The 25,131-nt window shown below is 37.5% G+C and overlaps 1 protein-coding gene across 1 annotated transcript in view; it reads left to right on the top strand.

Annotated features, from left to right (window-relative positions):
• LOC128700782 (protein phosphatase 1G) overlaps positions 1-25,131 on the top strand; it is a 38,743-nt gene that overhangs the window by 7,710 nt on the left and 5,902 nt on the right. Inside the window, exons 2-6 of the mRNA XM_053794223.2 lie at positions 7,558-7,822; positions 8,995-9,128; positions 9,957-10,528; positions 12,268-12,385; positions 15,663-15,897. Coding sequence (XP_053650198.1) covers positions 7,558-7,822; positions 8,995-9,128; positions 9,957-10,528; positions 12,268-12,385; positions 15,663-15,897 — 1,324 coding nt within the window. The remainder of the gene's footprint in view (positions 1-7,557; positions 7,823-8,994; positions 9,129-9,956; positions 10,529-12,267; positions 12,386-15,662; positions 15,898-25,131) is intronic.

Genomic DNA, 25,131 nt, shown 5'->3' on the forward strand with positions numbered 1-25,131 from the left:
GAGGGTTTACTGTACTCGTTCAAGACAAGCATAAATGTATTAAGATTCCAAAAGTAGCCAACATGGAGGGATGTTCAACAAATTTAACTTTTAACAATTAGGGAAGTGATTGGGACCAAATACCTAAAGAATTATGAGACACTTCCTGGCAAACAGTCCTGAACAGTCAAAACCCACACCAGTGTTTGATAAAGGTGAATACAGGTCTCCCTCAACATTCACGTTTTCAACTTTCACGGGCTTCACACATTCGCGAATTCCCAACCGCCAAATTCCCAGCCACCAAATTCCCAGCCACCAAATCATATTTAAGTTTCCCGCCACCTGTGAGTCCCTACTACCCTCCCTCCGACCCCCGCAACTGGCAGCCAGCCCTCCCACCACTCAGTGTGGTGAGTGTTTTGTTTATTCACTATTTGCTATTAAACTACAGTATAAATAATGTAAACCCATTCATGACTGGATATTGGAATGGCTATTCGAACAGGTATTAGACGGTGACATCATGCGTTTACTCTTTAACACTGCAAAGAATTAAACATTTCTGCTACTGCTAATAATAACAATAGTAGTAATAATAATAATAATAATAATAATAATAATAATAATAATAAATATGATATAATTGAAGAAGGAAATTGTACAAAAATACGAGAGTGGTTGACACATCGTCAGTGTGACTTTGTTTATGCTGGAGTGAACATTAGTCTCCCTGCTCTTCCAAACATTTCACAATAATTCATTGTGTTTGGTGCTTGTAGATTGAGTGTGACTGGAGTGGTAGAGGCAGTGATTGAGGCAATGGTATTTAACCCTTTCAGGGTCCGTCCCGTAGATCTACGGCTTTACGTTCAGGGTCCAAACCGTAGATCTACGTCATGAGCTCAGCTCACTCTGATAAACTGTGAGTGGTACACTTGGGCCTAGATATGAGAGAATACATCTATGTGGTATGTGTGCACCACATAAAACAAATCCTGCAGCACACTGTGTATAATGAGAGAAAAAAACTGAAACCAAGATTTTCGATTAAAACAGCAAATTTGCAGTGTTTTTTCGTATGTTTTTTATAGTTGTATTTGCAATTTCTTGGTCTCATTTGATAAAATGGAAGACATATTACAGAAATAGAGATGATTTTGATTGGTTTTAGCACTGGAAATGGCTTGAAACTGAGCTCAAAGTAGTGAAAATGTTAAATTTTTGCCGATGTTCAAGAGTAAACAAACGACCTCACACGTCTAATACATGCCAGCTGGTGGGTCTAATATACATTCACAAATGTGGTGATGATATTTATACAATTGTTACAATATTGCATAACAGTAAATCTTCTATTTTTTGGTGTGAATAAAATTCATTATGTGAATAAAAAATCAAAATGGGATTTATTTGCAAAGCCTCAAAACGTAACTAATGAACAGAGGAAATGTTAGTTTAGTGCCAGGAATGCCTACATTGTTTATTCTGGCCGCTATTTTGAAATTGGAATATTTTGAACTTTGTGTTAAATTGGCCAAATTACCAATTTCCGATCACTTTATTTTGTAGTTGAAACAGTTGACTTGGCGATTTCTTGTGCTCAATCGATAGAATAGAAGTAATACTAGTGAAATAGCTAAGAATTTGGTCAACTGGAATGATGTAATTGGCCTAAAATGGGAGTCAAAGTCGGCAAAATCGCCGATTCATAAATATCGCTGACACTTCAAAATTTGCGAGAGCATAATTTCGTCAATTTTCCATCAAATTTCGTACTTTTTGTTTTATTGCCTTCACAAAAAGATCCTCTATCATTTCATAAGAAAAAATAAAAAAATTTTTTTTGGAAAATTCTTGGACACTGGGGCACCACTTCAGATTTTGGCCTTGGACATGTTAATAATAATACATGTTATTAATAATATGTACTATTATTATTTATAACATATATGTTATTAAATACATACATGTTAATAATAATACATGTTATTAATAATATGTACTATTATTATTTATAACATATATGTTATTAAATACCACTGCCTCAACTGCTGAATTATTGTGAAATGTTTGGAAGAGCAGGGAGACTAATGTTCACTCCAGCATAAACAAAATCACACTGACGATGTGTCAACCACTCCTTCGTATTTTTGTACAATTTCCTTCTTCAATTATATCGTATTTATTATTATTATTATTATTATTATTATTATTATTATTGTTATTATTATTATTATTATTATTGTTATTATTAGCAATAGCAGAAATGTTTGATTCTTTGCAGTGTTCAAGAGTAAACACATGATGTCACCGTCTAATACCTTTCCTAATAGCCGTTCCAATATGCAGTCATGGATGAGTTTACATTATTTATTCTGTAGTTTAATAGCAAATAATGAACAAACAAAACACTCACCACACTGAGTGGTGGGAGGGCTGGCTGCCAGTTGTGGGGGTCGGAGGGAGGGTAGTAGGGACTCGCAGTGGTGGAGTCTGTGTTATTTAATAACATACATGTTGTTAACATGTTATTAAATAACATACGTTATTAAAGCATAACATGTATATATTTAGTACAATTTACGACGTTTTCATGTATTTTATGATTATTCATGGTTCAACAAGTTAAGGAAGCAGTATTGTAATATATTTCCCTACAATATATTGGGGCACCAAACATTCACGGTTTTTCAACATTCGCGAGGCTCTTGATCCCCTAACCCTCGCGAATGTTGAGGGAGACCTGTACAGAAATACATATACTGTCTATATAAAATATATTTCTCCGAGAAAGCTTAACCAAAAAAATGCAAAAATAATCTATTGACTGCAGAGGTAGGTATAGAAAGAAAAGGGTTACAGAACTGCTGGAAAACAAGCATATATCACAACAAAGGAAAGGTAACCTACAATGAGGGATTACCAAGACAGAGCAGAAACTAAAGCATTCATGATGAATGAGGGGAAAGAAATATAAACCTGAGTATTTCTGATGGTAAAAACGAATATAATAAAATCTTTAACCCTACAACTGTCCAAACGTAGATCTATGTTTTTACGTGTAGCACGCCGACCTTGATTTTCTCCATAAGAAAGCATGTAATAAAAAGTGTAGATCTACGTTTGGAGTGCTACGCGAGCAAACGTAGATCTATGTTTGGACAGTTTAAGGGTTAAAGACAGCATGAGTCAATGTTGAGCAGTCTACTGAATGATGATAGATTGGAGGGTCCAGTTTGTTTCATTACCTCTGCCCACCCTACAAATTATAAATATGACATAAGCTCAAATCTTCAGAATTCCAGAAGGAAAAAGAGAGCATACCCCCACATGCAACACCAGGGCTGGATTCTTGGAACTCGTTATTTAAAAATACCACTATCACGTGCAATCAGTGCACTTTTGAGAGAGTTTGGATCTTGCTGAAATCCCAGAAGCCTTTAAAAATGTAGCCATGACTCCTCTGCAGTAAAGCCCAGGCTACAAACTACAGGTCAGTGGCACAAACATCACCCATTATAAAAAAAATCTTTGAGATGGTGATCTTATGTCAAAATGCAACCTACTTTAGAAAAAAAAAAAGGCATGATCAGTACAATCCAAGTCGATGTAGATTTAGAGAAGGAAGATTATGCTTGTCACAATTACTAGATCATGACAGCAGAATTAGAGTCTGGTAGAATCCCAAAATAGACATGGTATGTATGGACTATTTGACAAATGTGATCTTGGAGTTACAGCTGATAAAATAAGGTAAACAGGTATACCATAACACAGAATAGGCAGATAGATATTCAGTTTTCCGATAAATTAAGCACAAAGCAAAATGTAGCCTTAGCAAAGTAAAAAGTTCACTACCCCCAAGACACAACAATCCTTGCACCTTTCTTGTTTCTTGTGTGGCGGACTACACAAAAATTAGTACGACAGTTGCCTTTGTAAAGAGACCAAAAATTTGCAGTAGGATATAAACAAAGTCTTTCAATAGGGAATAGAAAATAACACGTTCATTGGTGACAAATGCCAATTGCTCAGATATGGAAAGGGTGAAGAACTCAAAAGGGGTACTGTATACAAAATGCAAAAATGAAAGGAGCGTGTAAAAAAGTTGTGAATATCACTGACGTTTGAAAAAACAAAATAATAAAATGCTGTAACAGCCTGGAAAAAACAGGCTGGATAATGAGAGCTTCAGAATGAGAAATCATGCCAGTGATACCTCTGCTCTCTTGCTTAGAGTATTGCTGTATTGACAGCTCCATTCAAGGCAGGAGATATATGCAACTGGAAAAGATGCAGAGAGCATTTACTGTCTACATAGAGCCAATAAAGCATTCAAACTATTGGGAATGCCTCGGAGAACTGGGAATGTACACTTTGAAGTGGGAGAGGTGGGTCAAGTTGTAATAAAGTTGGTAGAATTACCGACAATATGTAAAGCAAAAGAACACAAGTGCAGCTAATGTGACATTTTTACTGTGGCAACGTTTCGCTCTCCAGGAGCTTTGTCAAGCCGTTACAAACAGTACATGGACAAAGAGGGTATATATAGGCTCAGAGTGAGATGCAATACTAGTGGTAGTAGTAGTAGTGAGATAAGTTGTAGTAGTAGTAGAAATAAAATATGTTAGAACAATTAACTCGCACAGGAGTAAAAGGATATAAAAGGGTAACATAAAAATAAGTTAGACAAATATTTCTATTGGAGGCTGTTTGTTACCCCAAGTTATAGCTTTTATATCCTTTTACTCTTGTGCGAGTTAATTGTTCTAACATATTGTATTACTACTACTACTACTACAACTTATTTCACTACTACTACTACTACTACCACTAGTATTGCACCTCACTCTGAGCCTATACAGTGGTCCCTCGTTTTTCATAATTAATCCGTTCCTGGAGTTGTTACTATAAACGAAATTTACGATTTGCGAATCAATTTTCCCCATAAGAAATAATGTAAATACAATTAATCCGTTCCTGACACCCAGAAGTATTAAAACAAAAAAAATTTTTACATGTAATATACATGTAGTACATAAACAATACAATGGGAAATGATGAATGAAACATTAACAGCGTAACACTTACCTTTATTGGAGATTCTTCTTAGTGTATGGGAGACTGGAGGAGGAGAGAGATTGGATTGTTTACAGTTTGGAAGGGGAATCCCCTTCCAGCAACACCTCAGGTACCAGTTGCTTCTCTGGGGTTACTTCTCTTCTCTGTTTCTTAATGCCACTTGGACCACCTTGAGAGTCACTCTAGTCCTGTCTCGCAAAGTAACTGTGGAGAGAGCTGTTTCTGGCGTCTCTTTCACACTTCCCTAAAATGGCCCAAGACTTTGTCACTGTACATATTTCTCACCTTCTTTACCACAGGCTTGGCACTAGGAGCTTTCTTTGGAGCCATGGTAACTTATTTAGTACTTGCAAGCACTAAAATGAGTGGAATATTATGAAATATTTCGTAGAAGCACTTGAGGGGACCTTCACTCACTGGTAAACAATGCCAAACTGGCTGGGTAGGGAGGCCTCCCTGGTGCACACCGTGCATACGCGTCCCGGACGAACTACTATTCGCGAGTCAACCTATGAAAAGCGAGTCCACGTTTATACGAAAATACCCCTATGATTGGCGAAATTTACGGTTGCCGAGAACTACGAAAAGCGAGGGACCACTGTATACTATACCCTCTTTGTCCATGTACTGTTTGTAACAGCTTGACAAAGCTCCTGGAGAGCGAAACGTTGCCACAGTAAAAATGTCACATTAGTTGCACTTGTGGGTGAAGTTGCTTGATAATATATACACAGCCTCTCCTCACTTAGCGACGTACTCGTGTACCAACCACTCAGACTTACAATGGGCTCTCGGACCAATATGCGTACCTAAATAATGTACATTAGAACTGATTGCCTCTGTTCTGTTTATTACAATATACAGTACACTATTGTATAAGAATTTAGAAATATATTAAAAATGTTATAAATGGTGCAAAGGTGACATTAACCCTTTCAGGGTCGGCAGGCCCTCTCCGAAACTTGTTCTCAGGGTCGGAAATTTTTCGAAAAAAAAAAAATCTTATGAAAGGATAGAGAATCTTTTCTTGATCATAATGACACCAAAAGTATGAAATTTGATGGAAAACTTGCGAAGTTAGTAGTCTCGGCGATGTTTACGCATCGGCAATTTCGCCGACTTTGAGCCCGATTTTCGGCCAATTCCAATGTTCCAGTCGAAAACATCATAACTATTTCGCTAGAAGTCCATTTTTTCCATCAAATGAGTATAAGAAACCACCCATTTACCGATTTCAACTATCCAATAATGTGGTCAGAAATTGGCAATTTTGCCAATTTCACACAAATTTCAAAAGATGCCAATTTCCAAATAGGGTCCAAAATAAACAAGACACATTCCTGACACTAAAATAACATTTCCTCTGTTCATTAGTCACGTCCCCAGGCCTCTTACATTTCTTTTGCTTTCCACTTTGAATTTTTATTCTCACAAATAAATAGACTTACTGTTATGCAGACTACTGCATTAGTGTAGAAATGGTATAAATAATATCAGCGCACTTGTGAAAGAATATTAGACTCACCAGTTGACGTGTATTGGACATGTGGCATGGTATGTTTACTTTTGAACTTTGGCAAAAATCGAACATTTCTGCTACTTTGAGCTCAATTTCAAGGTACTTTTCATTGTGAAACCAATCAAAATCATCTCTATTCCTGTGATATATCTTCCATTCTATCAAGTGAGACCAAGAAAACAAGAATACAACCATAAATACCATACGAAAATGCAGTGCAAATTCGCTGTTTTAAACCAAAAACACGGTCAAAGTTTTTTTATCTCATTATGCACTGTGTGCTGCAGGATTTTTTTTTATACTGCGCACACTGACCACATAGATCCATTCTTTCATATGTAGGCCTACCAGCTTTCTCTCGCTAGATTTGAAGGCACTAGAATTTATGCGTACTAGTACGGCGCCAACCCTGGCGTGCAAGCCGTACCAGTACGGCACCAACCCTGAAAGGGTTAAAACAATATCAGAGATGGTTGACACAAACCCACTTCCATTATAGTATGCTCCTTGCTTAGCGATGAATTCGTTTGAAGACGTGGTCTTAGGAACGGAACTCTGTCGGTAAGTGAGGAGAGCCTGTCAGTATTGAGGATCTAGCTCCCAAATCTACAAACATTGAGGTACAAGGGTGAGAGAGAATGGGAAGAAGCATAAAATAGACCAAGTGAAAAGCAAGGGAGCCGCAGACACAATGAGAGAATGCTGTGGTAACCTCTGTGGGCCTCTGTTTCAACTTTTTGCCAGGAAATATCAGACATATTGCAGGAACCAGTATAGAATGTGAGTCAGTTGGCTGCCAACAGGAACAGCCTGGTTGACTAGGCAATCAGCAGGGAGGCCTAGCCCAGTACCAGGCAGGAAGAGTAGAAATAGAAAAACTTGAAACCATCATAGGTACTGGTGTAGTGTATGCAATGATTTTTTTCATAATTTGTGATAATATAAAAGTTCTTTCCTTGTGTTTTTGTTTTTAGGATGCACACAATTCAATTTTGGATTTTGACACGGATACTCACCTTTTTGCTGTATACGATGGCCATGGAGGGCATGAAGTGGCTGCATACACAGCGCTCAAGTTACCTGACTTCTTCAAGGATACCGAAGCATACAAGAGTGGAAATATTTCTCAAGCCCTTACAGATGCTTTCCTAGAGTTTGATGCTACTCTTGTCAAAGCTGACGTTGTTACTGTTCTCAAACAAATTGCGGGTACGAAGGACGAGGATGAAGATGAAGAAGGTATGAAGAGTGAATATCGTGAATTTTTTGGTTTTTTTTTTTTTTTTTTTTTTTTTTTTTTTTTTGTGTGTGTGTGTGTGTGTGTGTGTGTGTGTGTGTGTGTGTGCGCATGTGTGTGTGTACCATATGAACTGTGCTTGCAATATTTCATCATCATTTTGTAGTTTAACATAGTTTTTTAGTGGTTGTAGTATGTCCTATCCAAAAATAAAGAAACTTTAGATAACGTTTCTGTTCTGGATTATATTGAGTTAGTCATGTCTTGCTCAGTAGTTTGGGAGAGAAGGGTTATTTATGAATTTCTCCAGCATTCTACCACTATTTGCAAAAAAAAAAATATACTAGATTCCTTTTTGCATCTTCATTTTCTCTGAAAGTTCAGTAAACCATGAATTTGAGAATAGCTTATGTATACAGTATTAAAATTGGAGTCTAATCTAGTGCTAACTGACCTGAAGGATATAGAAAAATAGGGTTATGTTCCAGAAACCTCCAACAGTGCCAAAACACTTAAATTTTTAAAGTATCCTATGTTAAAAATAGTTGTTTATCTTTCCTTACAATCTGTTGGTCATTACTTGATGAATTTGAAGGGTATGAGAGAGTTAGCATTGACCTACTGGGGTGAGTTAGATAGAGACAGCATCAGCTGCCTTTTTCTTGGGGTGTTTAGGCCACTGACAGCTTTTGCAATATTGAGCAGTCAAGATATGAACATAGCTAAAAATAAAGGTCAAATTTCCCTTCTAAATTATGTCAAACATAGAGGAACTGGCTACTCCTGTCCCAAACGTACATATATGTACTACAGTCGAATGCATTTGAGAAAATAAAAACCAAGAAAAATAAAAGTGTGGTTTAATCATAATATGTAATGAGTTTGGGGAGTGTGTCATATTCAGCAAGTCTCAGTGACAATGTTGACTTATCTCCACTACAACTTGTTCAAACATTTATTCGTTGTTTATCAGTTGTCAGCACGTTCAACAACAATAAATTTAGCTAGAATAGGTACTTCACTGTTAAAGGCACTGGAATGTATAATTAGTGTAACTATGAAAATTTGCTGTACCAGGTTAATAATCCATCATTATTATTATTATTATAATTATTTTATTTTTACGTTCAAGGATGCTTTATGCTTTGACAAATTAATGGTGCTCCTCTTTCAGACAATTCCGAATCTGAGAGTGAAGAGGTGGACAATCTGTATAGGGAGGCTACAATGCCCCTTGACGAAGTCATGGCCAAGTATGCTGAGAACCCACAACTCAGTAGATGTAAAAAGGAAAAACTGAAAGAAAAGGTAAGCTTTTATACAAAGTCAGTACCATATTAGTGTTGTAATATCACATGTTGGTGTGAATAATAGAAAAAGTAAAGTATTCATAAGTTTCAATGAACTTGGAGTTAAAAAGTATAACTGTAACATTATTTCATAATAGTTTTATAATACCTAGATGAATAATGAGGATTTCTGGGTCAGCATCTATCATGTGTTTACTGATTTTGCTACCCCCTTAGATGTGAATGAAGCTTAAAACTACTGGCAAGTAGTAGATGTGCACACAATTGATGGGATCATTTCTTCATGAATATTTCTGTACCACTACTATTTTCTATCCTGCATTGTGTTAGTAATCATTTCTCTCCCTTCCTCTATTGTCCTAGCAATTGTCTTAATTCATTTTCTGCACATAGTCTTTAACACTTAATCTCAACAAATAGTCTTAGTTTTTATAATTCTTTCCCTACTCTCACAGTCCTCATAGTCATCTCACCCTTCTTACCCATATATCTCTCACCCCCTAATTTTTAGACATTACAGTATCTTGTGTATTTTCAGCAGGGAAAGATCTTTGTACATCCTTAATATATTATTTGCTTCAATATACAGTATCCAGAAGTGCAGTGATTTTTGCAAATGATGCTAGTTTTATAATATTTCACTGAGTAGTAGGTACTTCAACAAGTCAGATTTTGTGGTAATGCATTTGAATATTCCATTTGTATCATACTGTACCTTCAAAATTTGTGAATTTTATATCCTTTAACATTTGTTCTTTATTAATAACTTTTTTTTTTTTTTTTTTTTTTTTGTGATACAGTAATCATGGCTAATTTTCTTTTTCAGGGAGTTTCTCCTTTTCTGAAAGCAAAGAGTAATAGTGTGGTAGCAGATGGTGAGGAACCAATCAAATTTGCCCTTGATGATGAGGAACCAGACTCATCAGTTTCACAAGTGAATGAAGACTCTAGTACTGAGAACACTAAAGGAAACAGTGAAGGTAACCAAAATGGCACTAAAGATGAGACTGCCATTGAGGTAAATGGAGAGGAAACAGAACATATGATAAATGGTGAAGGGGGTGAGGATAATGTGGAAGAAACAAAGATAAATGGAAAATCAGATACAGAAGAGAAATTAGAAGAGTGTACAATAGAGAATGGAAACATTATTGTAAATGGTGATGACAACCAAGAAGCTGGAAAAGGCAAGGGCAAAAGCAGCAAGGGCAGTAAGGGAAAGGCTTTGTTGAAGAATTCAGAGGTACTGGCAATGAAAGTGGCAAAAGCAAAGGAAAAGAGAAGGGAGGCAGCAATTAAAGCAGCAGAAATTTACAGAAAAATTCAGGAGGGAGGTTCTGAGGAAGACCTGAGTGATGAAGAGGAAGAGGATGATGATAACTTTGAAGATGAAGGAGGGTATGTAAATACATATCACTGTAATTTTAAATAATAACCCTTAAATTTATGTAATAAACTGGTTGGAAATCATACTCAGTTTGTAGTCCATTGCTGGTTCTCTTAACTACACTTATTCAGTGCCTTTTGTGGTTTATTCATTAGGAGACAATTACCAGACAAAGGTCTTTGTCATATGATAGGGATTAGAAAATTGATTGCTGAATATCTTTTCATTCCCCTTTCATTGTGTACGTTTTTGACTAAAAAATTATTAATTTCAAAGTTCTGTGATGATTGGACTTTATTCAGGGGTGTCCCGGTAGCATCAAAATTTTGCTCCCTAAAAATGTTGATTCCCATTTCATTGTTATTGTTTGTTTTTACTTTTTTTTTCTTTTTGTTAAAACACTAGCCATTTTCCATTGAAGTAGGGTGACCCAAATGAAAGGAAGTACATTCACCATCATTCATTCAATAGCTTTTTTTACCATAAGTATTCAGACATCACACAAGTTTTTCCCCTTCCTATTACCCTCTCTCTTTCTGAACGGCATCTCCACCCTCCTCCCTATGAGTGCAGGTACTATATTTTCTGCCTCCAGGACTCTAGTCCTGCTAACTGCTTTCCCTGAATTCCTTTCATACATGTTACCTTATTCACACTCCAATGGCATGTCAAGCCATAAAAATGCCTTGCCTCCATTTTGACAACATGCTCTCACAAGCCTGCTGGATGCTCAGGCCAGGCACTCTAAACCTCCTTACTTCCCCCTTTTCCTAGGACCCTTCCAGGATTGACCCTTACCACTCCTTCCTTCCACCCTGGATTATTATTATTATTTCATATAATAAGCTTCAGTTCCTGTCCAATACATCATTTTCCCTAGGAGAAAATGGGAATTCTTGTTTTATGTGGTGAAATTGAGGTCTCCAAGATACCTATAACTGAAGGAATAAAGAATGTTATAAATTATATGTATACAATATTTTTTTTTATATCTGATTCTATGTGATTACATTAATGTAAATCAGCATTAACAGATTAGGATGGGTAGCACTTAATAAAATGCAACTACAAACCCATATAACCTTTTAAATGTGTCTCAGGGAGATCCTGAACTTGGCCAGGCATCTCCAGATGTGAGGTACACCCTCTCTTTATGTAGCTTTTGCTTGTCAAGGAAATTTTACATATTGTATACAGTACTTAGATTCCCTCTGCATTATGGGCAGATATTAATTTAACTGAGCATTTAAGGTTGTACAGTAGTCCCCCATATTCCTGGGGATACATTCCAAGACCTACTGTAGATTGTAGTGAACCCCATGTGTGTTTTTCATATACATGTACGTACATACGTATGATAGTTTAATTGATAAATTACGCACATTACATTGAGAATTCACTCCTTCACTGATGGGAAGCACTTCACAGCTTCTCTTAAACATTAAAGAACTGCCAGCATCACTACTTTTGTGCTTTGGGGCCATTATTAAGCAAAATTAAGGGATATTTTTGGGCCATGATAAACCATGGATAACTGAAACCACAGAAGCAGAATCTGCAGATATGTGGGTCCTACTGTAGTTTGAAGTTCATTTTTACTAACTTGCTTAGATTTTGACAGTGAGGAAATACTTGTACCTATCAACAGTGTGATTGCTGCAAAATTACTGATGCCACAGTTAAATTTTCATCTTGGTCCCTTTATATCTACCCATAATGGGTAAATGTCTAAATAAAATTGACTTTGCAGTGAAGAAGCTGAAGAAGAAGCTGAGGGTGAAGAAAGTGAGGAGGAGGAAGAGGAGGATGTAGAAGCAGAAGATGATGATGATCCATATACAGAATTTGCCATGAATATGAAGGAGGAGGTATGTTTTGAATGATTACTACACTCTGTAAGCCTTCCATATAATGGGCTAATCGAGGGGAGCAGGTGCCGGTAATGGCAGTTGCAGTGGATAGCAAAGAGGTTGTTTTGCTGTGATTATAACAATAGTGGATAATCCTGTAGCCTACAGACTTTGCCCATTGTTTCCAAATCATTTGATCCCAATGGATTTTGTTGTATATTTTCAGTCTGTTACATGGATGGTTTACTCTACCACATATTTCTGGCCGTAAGACAAGTAGCTGAGGTAGGGGTCATCCTAGGAAAGGTTGGAGGGAGGGGAGTCTTGTATATGAGGGACTTAGATATCCAGCAAGCATGTTAGGAGTGAGTGGTGCCAAGTCATTTTTATGAGTGTGCTGTTGGAGTGTTAGCAAAGTAATATATATGAAGGGATTCAGTAAACTGGTGAGCCAAACTCTAATCCTGGAGGTGGGAAGTACATTGCCTGCATTCTGAAGGAAGGGTGGGGAATGGCTGGTGTGCTACAAAAAAAAAAAATGTATATACTTTCATTATGTTATTTATTTTATTTATTTTTTTTTTCAACAAGTCAGCCGTCTCCCACCGAGGCAGGGTGACCCAAAAAAGAAAGAAATCCCCAAAAAGAAAATACTTTCATCATCATTCAACACTTTCACCACACTCACACATTATCACTACTTTTGCAGAGGTGCTCAGAATACAACAGTTTAGAAGCATATACGTATAAAGATACACAACATATCCCTCCAAACTGCCAATATCCCAAAACCCCTCCTTTAAAGTGCAGGCATTGTACTTCCCATTTCCAGGACTCAAGTCCGACTATATGAAAATAACCAGTTTCCCTGAATCCCTTCACTAAATATTACCCTGCTCACACTCCAACAGATCGTCAGGTCCCAAGTATCATTCGTCTCCATTCACTCCTATCTAACACGCTCATGCACGCTTGCTGAAAGTCCAAGCCCATCACCCACAAAACCTTTACCCCCTCTTTCCAACCCTTTTGAGGACGACCCCTACCCCTCCTTCCTTCCCCTATAGATTTATATGCTTTCCATGTCATTCTACTTTGATCCATTCTCTCTAAATGACCAAACCACCTCAACAACCCCTCTTCTGCCCTCTGACTAATGCTTTTATTAACTCCACACCTTCTCCTAATTTCCACATTCCGAATTTTCTGCATAATATTTACACCACACATTGCCCTTAGACAGGACATCTCCACTTCCTCCAACCGTCTCCTCGCTGCTGCATTTACCACCCAAGCTTCACATCCATATAAGAGTGTTGGTACTACTATACTTTCATACATTCCCTTCTTTGCCTCCATAGATAACGTTTTTTGACTCCACATATACCTCAACGCACCACTCACCTTTTTTCCCTGATCAATTCTATGATTAACCTCATCCTTCATAAATCCATCCGCCGACACGTCAACTCCCAAGTATCTGAAAACATTCACTTCTTCCATACTCTTCCTCCCCAATTTGATATCCAATTTTTCTTTATCTAAGTCATTTGATACCCTCATCACCTTACTCTTTTCTATGTTCACTTTCAACTTTCTACCTTTACACACATTCTCAAACTCATCCACTAACCTTTGCAATTTTTCTTTAGAATCTCCCATAAGCACAGTATCATCAGCAAAAAGTAACTGTGTCAATTCCCATTTTGAATTTGATTCCCCATAATTTAACCCCACCTCTCTCCCGAACACCCTAGCATTTACTTTTTTTACAACCCCATCTATAAATATATTAAACAACCATGGTGACATTACACATCCCTGTCTAAGACCTACTTTTACCGGGAAGTATTCTCCCTCTCTTCTACACACCCTAACCTGAGCCTCACTATCCTCATAAAAACTCTTAACAGCATTTACTAACTTACCACCTATTCCATATACTTGCAACATCTGCCACATTGCTCCTTTATCTACTCTATCATATGCCTTTTCTAAATCCATAAATGCAATAAAAACTTCCCTACCTTTATCTAAATACTGTTCACATATATGCTTCAATGTAAACACTTGATCTACACATCCCCTACCCACTCTGAAGCCTCCCTGCTCATCCGCAATCCTACATTCTGTCTTACCTCTAATTCTTTCAATTATAACCCTACCGTATACTTTTCCTGGTATACTCAGTAAACTTGTTCCTCTATAATTTTTACAATCTCTTTTGTCCCCTTTCCCTTTATATAAAGGGACTATACATGCTCTCCTCTTTAATTTTTTCCTGTTTTCCATTTGTACACTCCTATCATATCTCTAAGTGATGAGTTACTTATCGCACATACTTGCAGCACTTGGATATCTTTTTCATTAACAATAGATACGTAAGTGTTGTAAACATATCTAACTTGTCAACATGTTGGTATTTTTTTTTTTTTTCATGTTGGCCATCTACCTAGGCAGGGTGACTCAAAAAAGAAATACTTCATCATTTTCAGTATTGTATACCATATAATGAATTCTCTGCATATTATTTATGCCACACTGTCGTGTGTGTGGCATAAATATTATGCAGAGAATTTGTAGTGTAGAATTTAGGAGGTGTGGAGTTACTAAAAGTATTATTCAGAGGACTGAGGAGGGGTTGTTGAGGTGGTTTAGTCATTTGGAAAGGATGGAGTAAAGTAGGATGACTTGGAGGGTGTATTAACCTGTAGTGGAGGGAAGGATGGGTAGGGGTTGTTCTAGGAAAGAATGGAGGGAGAGGGTGAAAGAAGTTTAGTGTGAAAGGGGCTTGGAGATACAGCAGGTATGTATGAGCCTCTTAGTTAGGAGTGAGTGGAGACGAATGAGTTTTAAGACTTGATGAGCTATTGGAGTGTGAGCAGGGTGATATTTTGTGAAGAATTTCAGGGAAACTGGTTCGCCAGACTAGAGTTCTTGAAGTGGGAAGTACAATGCCTGCACTTTAAAGGAGGGGTAAATTTAGGATATATGCTGTTTAGAATAACATCTAAATGTTGTATCTGCGCACCACTGGAAAGACAGTGATAGTGTGAATGATAATGAAAGTGTTTATTTTTTTTTTGGGTCACCCTACCTTGGTGGGAGACAGCCAGCGTGTTTAAAAAAAATATGGTAAACGGTTTAATGTCAAATGCAATTCCTGTATGAGGAACATTTGTAATAATAGTTTTAGAGGTTTTTCAGTGTGAGAAAATGGTACGATGGTGATTTTTTCGGTTTATTTATTAAGCATAGTGGAATATTAATAATGTACTGTGTGCAATCTCTTCAGCCTGGCTTTGACAGTGGTTGCACAGCTTGTGTGGCCCTTATCAGAGGGACTGAACTGTATGTTGCCAATGTCGGCGACTCTCGTTGTGTTGTATCAAGAGATGGAAAGGCCATAGAAATGAGCTTGGATCACAAACCTGAAGATGATCCAGAGGCTGCCAGAATTATCAAAGCAGGAGGACGAGTAACAGCCGACGGGCGTGTTAATGGAGGGCTCAACCTCTCACGAGCAATTGGTTAGTGTGTATAATTACCTATTTGAGTTTTATAAAATGGGAGCTCAAACTCTTGGTACCACATTTTACTGTTTGACTGACCAGCATGAAAAATACTTTGTTTTGAACCTCCTGTATGGATTACACATCGTCATCGTTCATTTCATTTTATACTTAGGTTGAAAAACTTTTTGCACATCCTAATGACTTATTCACTTTTGTAGTTTCCATATACAGGTCCACATCCCTTTATCCGAAATTCTGAAATTCGAAAAGTTCCAAAAACTGAAGTTTTTTGTGGCATGTGGAGCGTCAGTTATTTGTATTACAGCCTTGTGACCAAGGAATTTTATGCTCCATGAAATGGGAAGTACAATGCCTGCACTCTAAAGGAGGGGTTCAGGATATTAGCAGTTTGGAGGGATATGTTGTGTATCTTTATAGGTATGTGCTTCTAAACTGTTGTGTTCTGAGCACCTCTGCAAAAGCATTGATTATGTGTGAGTGAGGTGAAGGTGTTGAATGATGATGAAAGTATTTTCTTTTTGGGGATTTTCTTTCTTTTTTGGGTCACCCTGCCTCGGTGGGACACGGCCGACTTGTTAAAACAAACAAACAAACAAACAAAAAAAAAAATGAAGAGCAAGTATAAAGACTATTTTTTAAACTGCATGCTCGCTGCATTTAACAGAGGAGTAGGAATCCAAGACTTTCAGTGTTAAGGATGCCATTTATGCAATTGTTAATGCTTGGAAGGATATTGATAAATCAACATTAACAAATGCCTAGCACAGACTTTGGCCTAAAATGATGTTTGATGTAATGAGCCTACAGATGAAGACTTTGAAGGATTTCATGTTACTGATGAGATGATGATGATATCAAACCTTGTAACTCACGCTAAAAGTTTATGGGATGAAAGTGTAAATAAGTTACAGGAAGCTGATATCGAAGAAATGCTGAGCATTGACACTGATGCACCTGTTGTGCATTCTGTAGTAGTATGTGTAGTCTTTATTTATCCCACTTAGTGTGAGTATTCATACGTTTTTGCTACAACGTTAATGTTTATGAGGTGCTACCTTAGACCCCACACCTTCATTCTGAAACTTGAAAAGTTCTAAAATTCGAAACGCTACTGGCCCCAAGGGTTTCGGATAGAGGGATGTAGACCTGTAGTAACATGCTCATTTTTTTTTTCTAGTATTTTGGATGTTTAATCACATGTCTCATCTTTGTTCTTCCAGATTGGAGATGTAGTTCTCTCATATTTCTCATATTTTAGTTTATCTCTGTCACCAATACGGATACACTTCACACCCTGTCAGGTTTCTAGTTTGACTAGGTGAGGGTTCCACACAGGTGCTGTGTAATGAAGGCTTGCTCTTCACTATACAGATAGTCAGAAAACCTTAACTGACTGTCTTAATTCTGCCACATGCCTAAATTATTGGGAAAGCCTAAAATTCCACAAGTTTTACTCCCTGGATACAGGAGATACATGATAATTTTCAGGTAAAAACATACTGGAGACTGATTCTAAATTTCAACACTGAAATTACTCTTTGCAAGAGGCATGTGTGGTGCAAAATACCCTTATTGTCAGGAGGAATCTTGAAAAATTTCTTAATGCTGTTCTTAACCCTTTCAGGGTTTTGGCCGTACTAGTATGGCTTATGCACCAGGGTTTTTGACGTATTAGTACGCCTAAATTCTAGCGCCCTCAAATCTAGTGAGAGAAAGCTGGTAGGCCTACATATGAAAGAATGGGTCTATCTGGTCAGTGTGCGCAATATAAAAAAAATCCTGCAGCACACAGTGCGTAATGAGAAAAAAAAAACTGACCGTGTTTTTGGATTAAAACGGCAACTTTGCACTGTATTTTCGTATGGTATTTATTGTTGTATTCTAGTTTTCCTGGTCTCATTGTATAGAATGTAAGACATATTACATAAATTGAGATGATTTTGACTGGTTTTACAAAGAAAAGTACCTTGAAATTGAGCTCAAAGTAGCAGAAATGTTCGATTTTTACCAAATTTCGACAGTAAACAAATCATGCTATGCGTCCAATACTCATCAACTGGTGAATCTAATATTCTTTCACAAGTGCGCTGATATTATTTATACCATTTCTACACTAATGCAGTAGTCTGCATAGCATTAAATCTTCTATTTTTTTTTTTTTGTGAGAATAAAAATTCAAAGTGGAAAGCAAAAGAATGTAAGAAGGGCATGGGGACGTGACTAATGAACAGAGGAAATGTTATTTTAGTGCCAGGAATGTCTTTGTTGTTTATTCTGGACCCTATTCAGAAATTGGCATCGTTTGAAATTTGTGTGAAATTGGCAAAATTGCTAAATTCTGACCACTGTATTGGATAGTTGAAATCAGTAAATGGGTGGTTTCTTGTACTCGTTTGATAGAAAAAATGGAGTTCTAGCGAAATAGTTATGATTTTTGTTGACAAGTACACTGGAATTGGCCGAAAATAAGGCTCAAAGTGGGCAAAATCGCTGATGCGTAAACATCATCGAGACCACTAACTTCACGAGAGCATAATTCCGTAAGTTTTCCATCAAATTTCATACTTTTGGTGTCATTATGATCGGGAAAAGAGAATCTCTATCTTTACATAAGAAAAAATAATTTTTTTTTTTTTTGAAATTTGGCCGACCCTGAGAACAAGTCTCTGAGAGAGCCTGTCAACCCTGGAAGCATTAATCAGCTAGTGCTTATAAGAATAGTGGTGCATTGCAGTAAGCCTATTGGCCCATGCTAGGCCGGACCAGTTCACATCCAACCACTCCCGTTTGTATATCTGTCTAATCAGTATGTAAAGTTGCTCAAAGTTCTTGCTTCATTGGCACTGCCTGGGAGTTTGTTCCACTACATCCTTTTTAAATTTGTCCAGCTTGACTCCACTGCTGCAAATTCTGTCTTGGTTAGATTTTTTTTTTTTTTTTTTATCAACACACTGGCTGTCTACCACCGAGGCAGGGTAGCCAAAAAAAAGAAACACTTTTCGCCATCATTCAACCCCCCTTTTCCCATATAGTTTACTAAAAATAAAAAAAAATGTTTTTTATCTCCCCCTATATTCCTTTTTTCATTTGTGCACATTAGCCATGTGTCCCCTAATTATGAAGCTTTTTTTTTTTTTTTATACAACAAGTCGGCTGTCCAAGCCCCTCGCCCACAAAACCTCCTTTACCCCCTCCTTCCAATCTTTTCGAGGATGGCCCCTACCCCGCCTTCCTTCCCATACAAATTTATACACTCTAAGTCATTCTACTTTGTTCCATTCTTTCTATATGACCAAACCACCTCAACAACCCCTCTTCAGCCCTCTGACTGATACGTTTAGTACTCCACACCTAATTTCCACACTCCCCTATAATTTTTTCACTCTTTTGTCCCCTTTGTCTTTATACAAGGGAACTATGCATATGCTCTGCCAGTCCCAAGGTACCTTACCCTCTTCCATACATTTATTAAATAAAAGCACCAACCACTCTAGAACTATATTCCCACCTGCTTTAAACATTTCTGTCTTTATCCCATCAATCCCAGCTGCCCTACATCCTTTCATTCTAGACCTTGCTTTTATGACAGAAAATAAATGGCTGAGTTCCACTGAGTCACTAAACTCAGTACTGACCCAAAGCAATTTGTTCTTCAATCCTGTTTTAACTTTCCTCAGTTTCATCCTTCCACTTCCACTTCTAAATCTAGATCTAACAAGGTTATAGGGAAGTTCTGGTTTGGAAATAGTCGTAGATGAGTGGGATAAACTCCCAGGTAGCATCGCTGAAACGGAAACTTTGGGTAGCTTTAAATATAGGTTGAATGGATATACAAGTTTGGATGTGAATTGGTCTTGCCTAAACTTGTTGCAGTACTTCCCTGTTCTTATGTATAGACATTTTCTAAATGCTATCCTTATATTACCATGCGCTGTTAAAATATTTTTGGTGTGTAATTACCTATTGAGAGAGGGGATGTTCTCCAGTATTAGGTCATGCCTCTTAACCGACTGACATAATTAAGCTGAAGGGGGTGGGAGAGTTTCAGTGGAGAGGAATAAATGGGATTAGGTCAGGGGTTTCAAACAGAGTTAGAGCTAAAGAAGGAGTAGCAATAATGTTGAAGGATAAGCTATGACAGGAAAAGAGGGACTATAAATGTATAAATTCAAGGATTGTGGAGTAAAATAAAGATTGGATGTGAAAAGTGGGTTATATTAAGCGTGTATGCACCTGGAGAAGAGAGAATTGTAGAGGAGAGAGAGATTTTGGGAAATGTTGAGTGAATGCGTGGGGAGTTTTGAATCAAGTGTGAGAGTAATGGTGGTTGGGGATTTCAATGCTAAAGTGGGTAAAAATGTTATGGAGGGAGTAGTAGGTAAATTTGGGGTGCCAGGGGTAAATGTAAATGGGGAGCCTTTAATTGAGCAATGTGTAGAAAGAGATTTGGTAATAAGTAATACATATTTTGTGAAAAAGAGGTTAAATAAATATACAAGGTATGATGTAGCACGTAATGAAAGTAGTTTGTTAGATTATGTATTGGTGGATAAAAGGTTGATGGATAGGCTAAAGGATGTACATGTTTATAGAGGGGCAACTGATATATCGGATCATTATTTAGTTGTAGCTACAGTTAGAGTAAGAGGTAGATGGGAAAAGAGGAAGGTGGCAACAAGAAGTAAGAGGGAGGTGAAAGTGTATAAACTAAGGGAGGAGGAAGCTCGGGTGAGATATAAGCAACTATTGGCAGAAAGGTGGGCTAGTGCAAAGATGAGTAGTGGGGGGGTTCAAGAGGGTTGGAATAGTTTTAAAAATGCAGTATTAGAATGTGGGGCAGAAGTTTGTGGTTATTGGAGGGTGGGGGCAGGAGGAAAGAGGAGTGATTGGTGGAATGATGAAGTAAAGGGTGTGATAAAAGAGAAAAAGGTAGCTTATGAGAGGTTTTTACAAAGCAGAAGTGTTATAAGAAGAGCAGAGTATATGGAGAGTAAAAGAAAGGTTGAGAGAGTGCAAAAGGAGAGCAGATGATAGAGTGGGAGAGGCACTGTCAAGAAATTTTAATGAAAATAAGAAAAAATTTTGGAGTGAGTTAAATAAGTTAAGAAAGCCTACGGAAAGTATGGATTTGTCAGTTAAAAACAGAGTAGGGGAGTCAGTAGATGGGGAGAGGGAGGTATTAGGTAGATGGCAAGAATATTTTGAGGAACTTTTAAATGTTGAGGAAGAAAGAGAGGCGGTAATTTCATGCACTGGCCAGGAAGGTATACCATCTTTTAGGAGTGAAGAAGAGCAGAATGTAAGTGTGGGGGAGGTACGTGAGGCATTACGTAGAATGAAACCTCCCTGGGGGGGTAAAGCAGCTGGAACTGATGGGATCATGACAGAAATGTTAAAAGCAGGGGGGGGGGATATAGTGTTGGAGTGGTTGGTACTTTTGTTTAATAAATGCATGAAAGAGGGGAAGGTACCTAGGGATTGGCGGAGAGCATGTATAGTACCTTTATATAAAGGGAAAGGGGACAAAAGAGATTGTAAAAATTATAGAGGAATAAGTTTACTGAGTATACCAGGAAAAGTGTACGGTAGGGTTATAATTGAAAGAATTATTAGAGATAAGACAGAATGTAGGATGGCAGATGAGCAAGGAGGTTTCAGAGTGGGTAGGGGATGTGTAGATCAAGTGTTTACATTGAAGCATATATGTGAACAGTATTTAGATAAAGGTAGGGAAGTTTTTATTGCATTTATGGATTTAGAAAAGGCATATGATAGAGTGGATAGAGGAGCAATGTGGCAGATGTTGCAAGTATATGGAATAGGTGGTAAGTTACTAAATGCTGTAAAGAGTTTTTTTGAGGATAGTGAGGCTCAGGTTAGGGTGTGTAGAAGAGAGGGAGACTACTTCCCAGTAAAAGTAGGTCTTAGACAGGGATGTGTAATGTCACCATGGTTTAATATATTTATAGATAGGGTTGTAAAAGAAGTAAATGCTAGGGTATTCAGGAGAGGGGTGGGATTAAATTATGGGGAATCAAATTCAAAATGGGAATTGACACAGTTACTTTTTGCTGATGATACTGTGCTTATGGGAGATTCTAAAGAAAAATTGCAAAGGTTAGTGGATGAGTTTGGGAATGTGTGTAAAGGTAGAAAGTTGAAAGTGAACATAGAAAAGAGTAAGGTGATGAGGGTATCAAATGATTTAGATAAAGAAAAATTAGATATCAAATTTGGGAGGAGAAGTATGGAAGAAGTGAATGTTTTCAGATACTTGGGAGTTGACGTGTCGGCGGATGGATTTATGAAGGATGAGGTTAGTCATAGAATTGATGAGGGAAAAAGGTGAGTGGTGCGTTGAGGTATATGTGGAGTCAAAAAACGTTATCTATGGAGGCAAAGAAGGGAATGTATGAAAGTATAGTAGTACCAACACTCTTATATGGATGTGAAGCTTGGGTGGTAAATGCAGCAGCGAGGAGACGGTTGGAGGCAGTGGAGATGTCCTGTCTAAGGGCAATGTGTGGTGTAAATATTATGCAGAAAATTGGGAGTGTGGAAATTAGGAAAAGGTGTGGAGTTAATAAAAGTATTAGTCAGAGGGCAGAAGAGGGGTTGTTGAGGTGGTTTGGTCATTTAGAGAGAATGGATCAAAGTAGAATGACATGGAAAGCATATAAATCTATATGGAAAGGAAGGCGGGGTAGGGGTCGTCCTCAAAAGGGTTGGAGAGAGGGGGTAAAGGAGGTTTTGTGGGCGAGGGGCTTGGACTTCCAGCAAGCGTGCATGAGTGTGTTAGATAGGAGAGAATGGAGACGAATGGTACTTGGGACCTGACGATCTGTTGGAGTGTGAGCAGGGTAATATTTAGTGAAGGGATTCAGGGAAACCGGTTATTTTCATATAGTCGGACTTGAGTCCTGGAAATGGGAAGTACAATGCCTGCACTTTAAAGGAGGGGTTTGGGATATTGGCACTTTGGAGGGATATGTTGTGTATCTTTATACGTATATGCTTCTAAACTGTTGTATTCTGAGCACCTCTGCAAAAACAGTGATAATGTGAGTGTGGTGAAAGTGTTGAATGATGATGAAAGTATTTTCTTTTTGGGGATTTTTTTTTTTTTTTTTTTTTTTTGGGTCACCCTGCCTCGGTGGGAAACGGCTTACTTTTTGAAAAAAAAAAAAAAAAATCTATTTTTCAGTCCCTTTATAAACCTTGTGTCTACTATCATTTTTCAGCTCTTCCCACATGTTGACCACACAGTTGCAGAAATGCTTTCTGATTTCTTTGGGTGTAATTTCCTAGCTTGCTTTATTTATCTTTTTAGCCATGCTGGTGAGAGTATTCAAGTCAACCCTGACAAGCATTATGGTAAGGTAAACCCCTCTCATAATGCACAGGACATGTTCCTGAAAATTGGTGCTGTATGGAAATAAGCACTATGTAAGTTGAAGAATGTAAGGAAAAAAGGTTGCATTTCAGAGACTTAAAATTGGGTAAAGACAAACTCCTAATGTGTGGCCAAAACATTGTCAGAAAATGGATTGCCTTATATTTCATATATTTATCCATTGTGTCAGTATTTAATACCATATCTCTCAGCTCTTTAATATTTTCCCCCCAGAAATTCGATATTCTAATAAGTATAAATTACTGCAGATTAACTTATTTTCTAGTTGTCTTTTTTGACTTGGAAGTATGTGGAGAGGGTTGAGGTGGATGACTGTAGGTAGCTATTGCATTGATGTGGCTGCAGTAGTTGGTTATATTGGAGTGTTTTAAGTACTCTGTAATACATCAGCTCTATAAAGTACTATGTAGTACTTTATAAGAGTTGATGTTAGGGCATCATTACTTGCTCCAGATTTTGCTTCAGAGCAATTCTCATAAACATGTTAAGATCCTTTAGTGTGAATTCTCCTGAGCAAAAAGTGTTGGCAGTCTGCATCATATGCACCACCTCAGCATTTCTAAAATTTCCTCTTCATTACTATCAGAATTTTACACTTATTCTTTTTCGTTGCACCTCCAGTATCACTAGTTATTCCTCTTTGCCAATGTTTGTAACTAGCATTGCCAGCAGTATAGTATGATGCATGTTTTATCTTTTAGAAGAAATGTGTTTAAGCATGTCTATATAGACTTGAGTTGTGGTAGAGAAAAAGATGGAGGATGGTAAGCAGTACTGGACAGGTGTGGACATGTTCATTATCAGCTGTGTACCTACACAACAATTTTGTGCTTTAATAAATTTAGAAAATCTTTTTTTTTAGTATTATAACTTTCACAACAAAACAGCCCAGTTTTGTTTATTAGAGTTGGCAAAGCATAATTATGACAGCATTTATAGCCATAAGCCTCGTGTATATGTTGGTGCATGGTAAAACAAATTAACGAGCATTATAAAATGAATACTATAGTGGTAGGTTTATTTGGTGCTGCCAAGAATAGATAAAAGATTCTAATTTGTATTTTAAGAAATTTGAGTTTTTAATGTCAATATTTTGCCTCTTAGCTTTACCTAAGAAATAATTTATATGTTAGTGTGAGTGATAAACTGCATGTTAATAAGGTAAGGTAAACTCTGCCTGACTGCTATTCATCACTTGTTGCTAACAAAACTTTTCATTTTTTTTTTTTCTTTACAAAATCATGACTTTTAGCATGCTAACCTAACACATACTGATTTACATGAAAAGATTGCTATTCGGCTAGTGTTAAACAACATACATAAATTTTTTTTTTTTTCTCAACAAGTTGGCCGTCTCCCACCGAGGCAGGGTGACCCAAAAAAAGAAAGAAAATCCCCAAAAAGAAAATACTTTCATCATCATTCAACACTTTCACCACACTCACACATTATCACTGTTCTTGCAGAGGTGCTCAGAGTACAACAGTTTAGAAGCATATACGTATAAAGATACACAACATATCCCTCCAAAGTGCCAATATCCCAAACCCCTCCTTTAAAGTGCAGGCATTGTACTTCCCATTTCCAGGACTCGAGTCCGACTATATGAAAATAACCGGTTTCCCTGAATCCCTTCACTAAATATTACCCTGCTCACACTCCAACAGATCGTCAGGTCCCAAGTACCATTCGTCTCCATTCACTCCTATCTAACACGCTCACGCACGCTTGCTGGAAGTCCAAGCCCCTTGCCCACAAAACCTCCTTTACCCCCTCTCACCAACCCTTTCGAGGACGACCCCTACCCCTCTTCC

Source organism: Cherax quadricarinatus, chromosome 56, assembly GCF_038502225.1.
Source record: "Cherax quadricarinatus isolate ZL_2023a chromosome 56, ASM3850222v1, whole genome shotgun sequence".
Taxonomy (NCBI): domain Eukaryota; kingdom Metazoa; phylum Arthropoda; class Malacostraca; order Decapoda; family Parastacidae; genus Cherax; species Cherax quadricarinatus.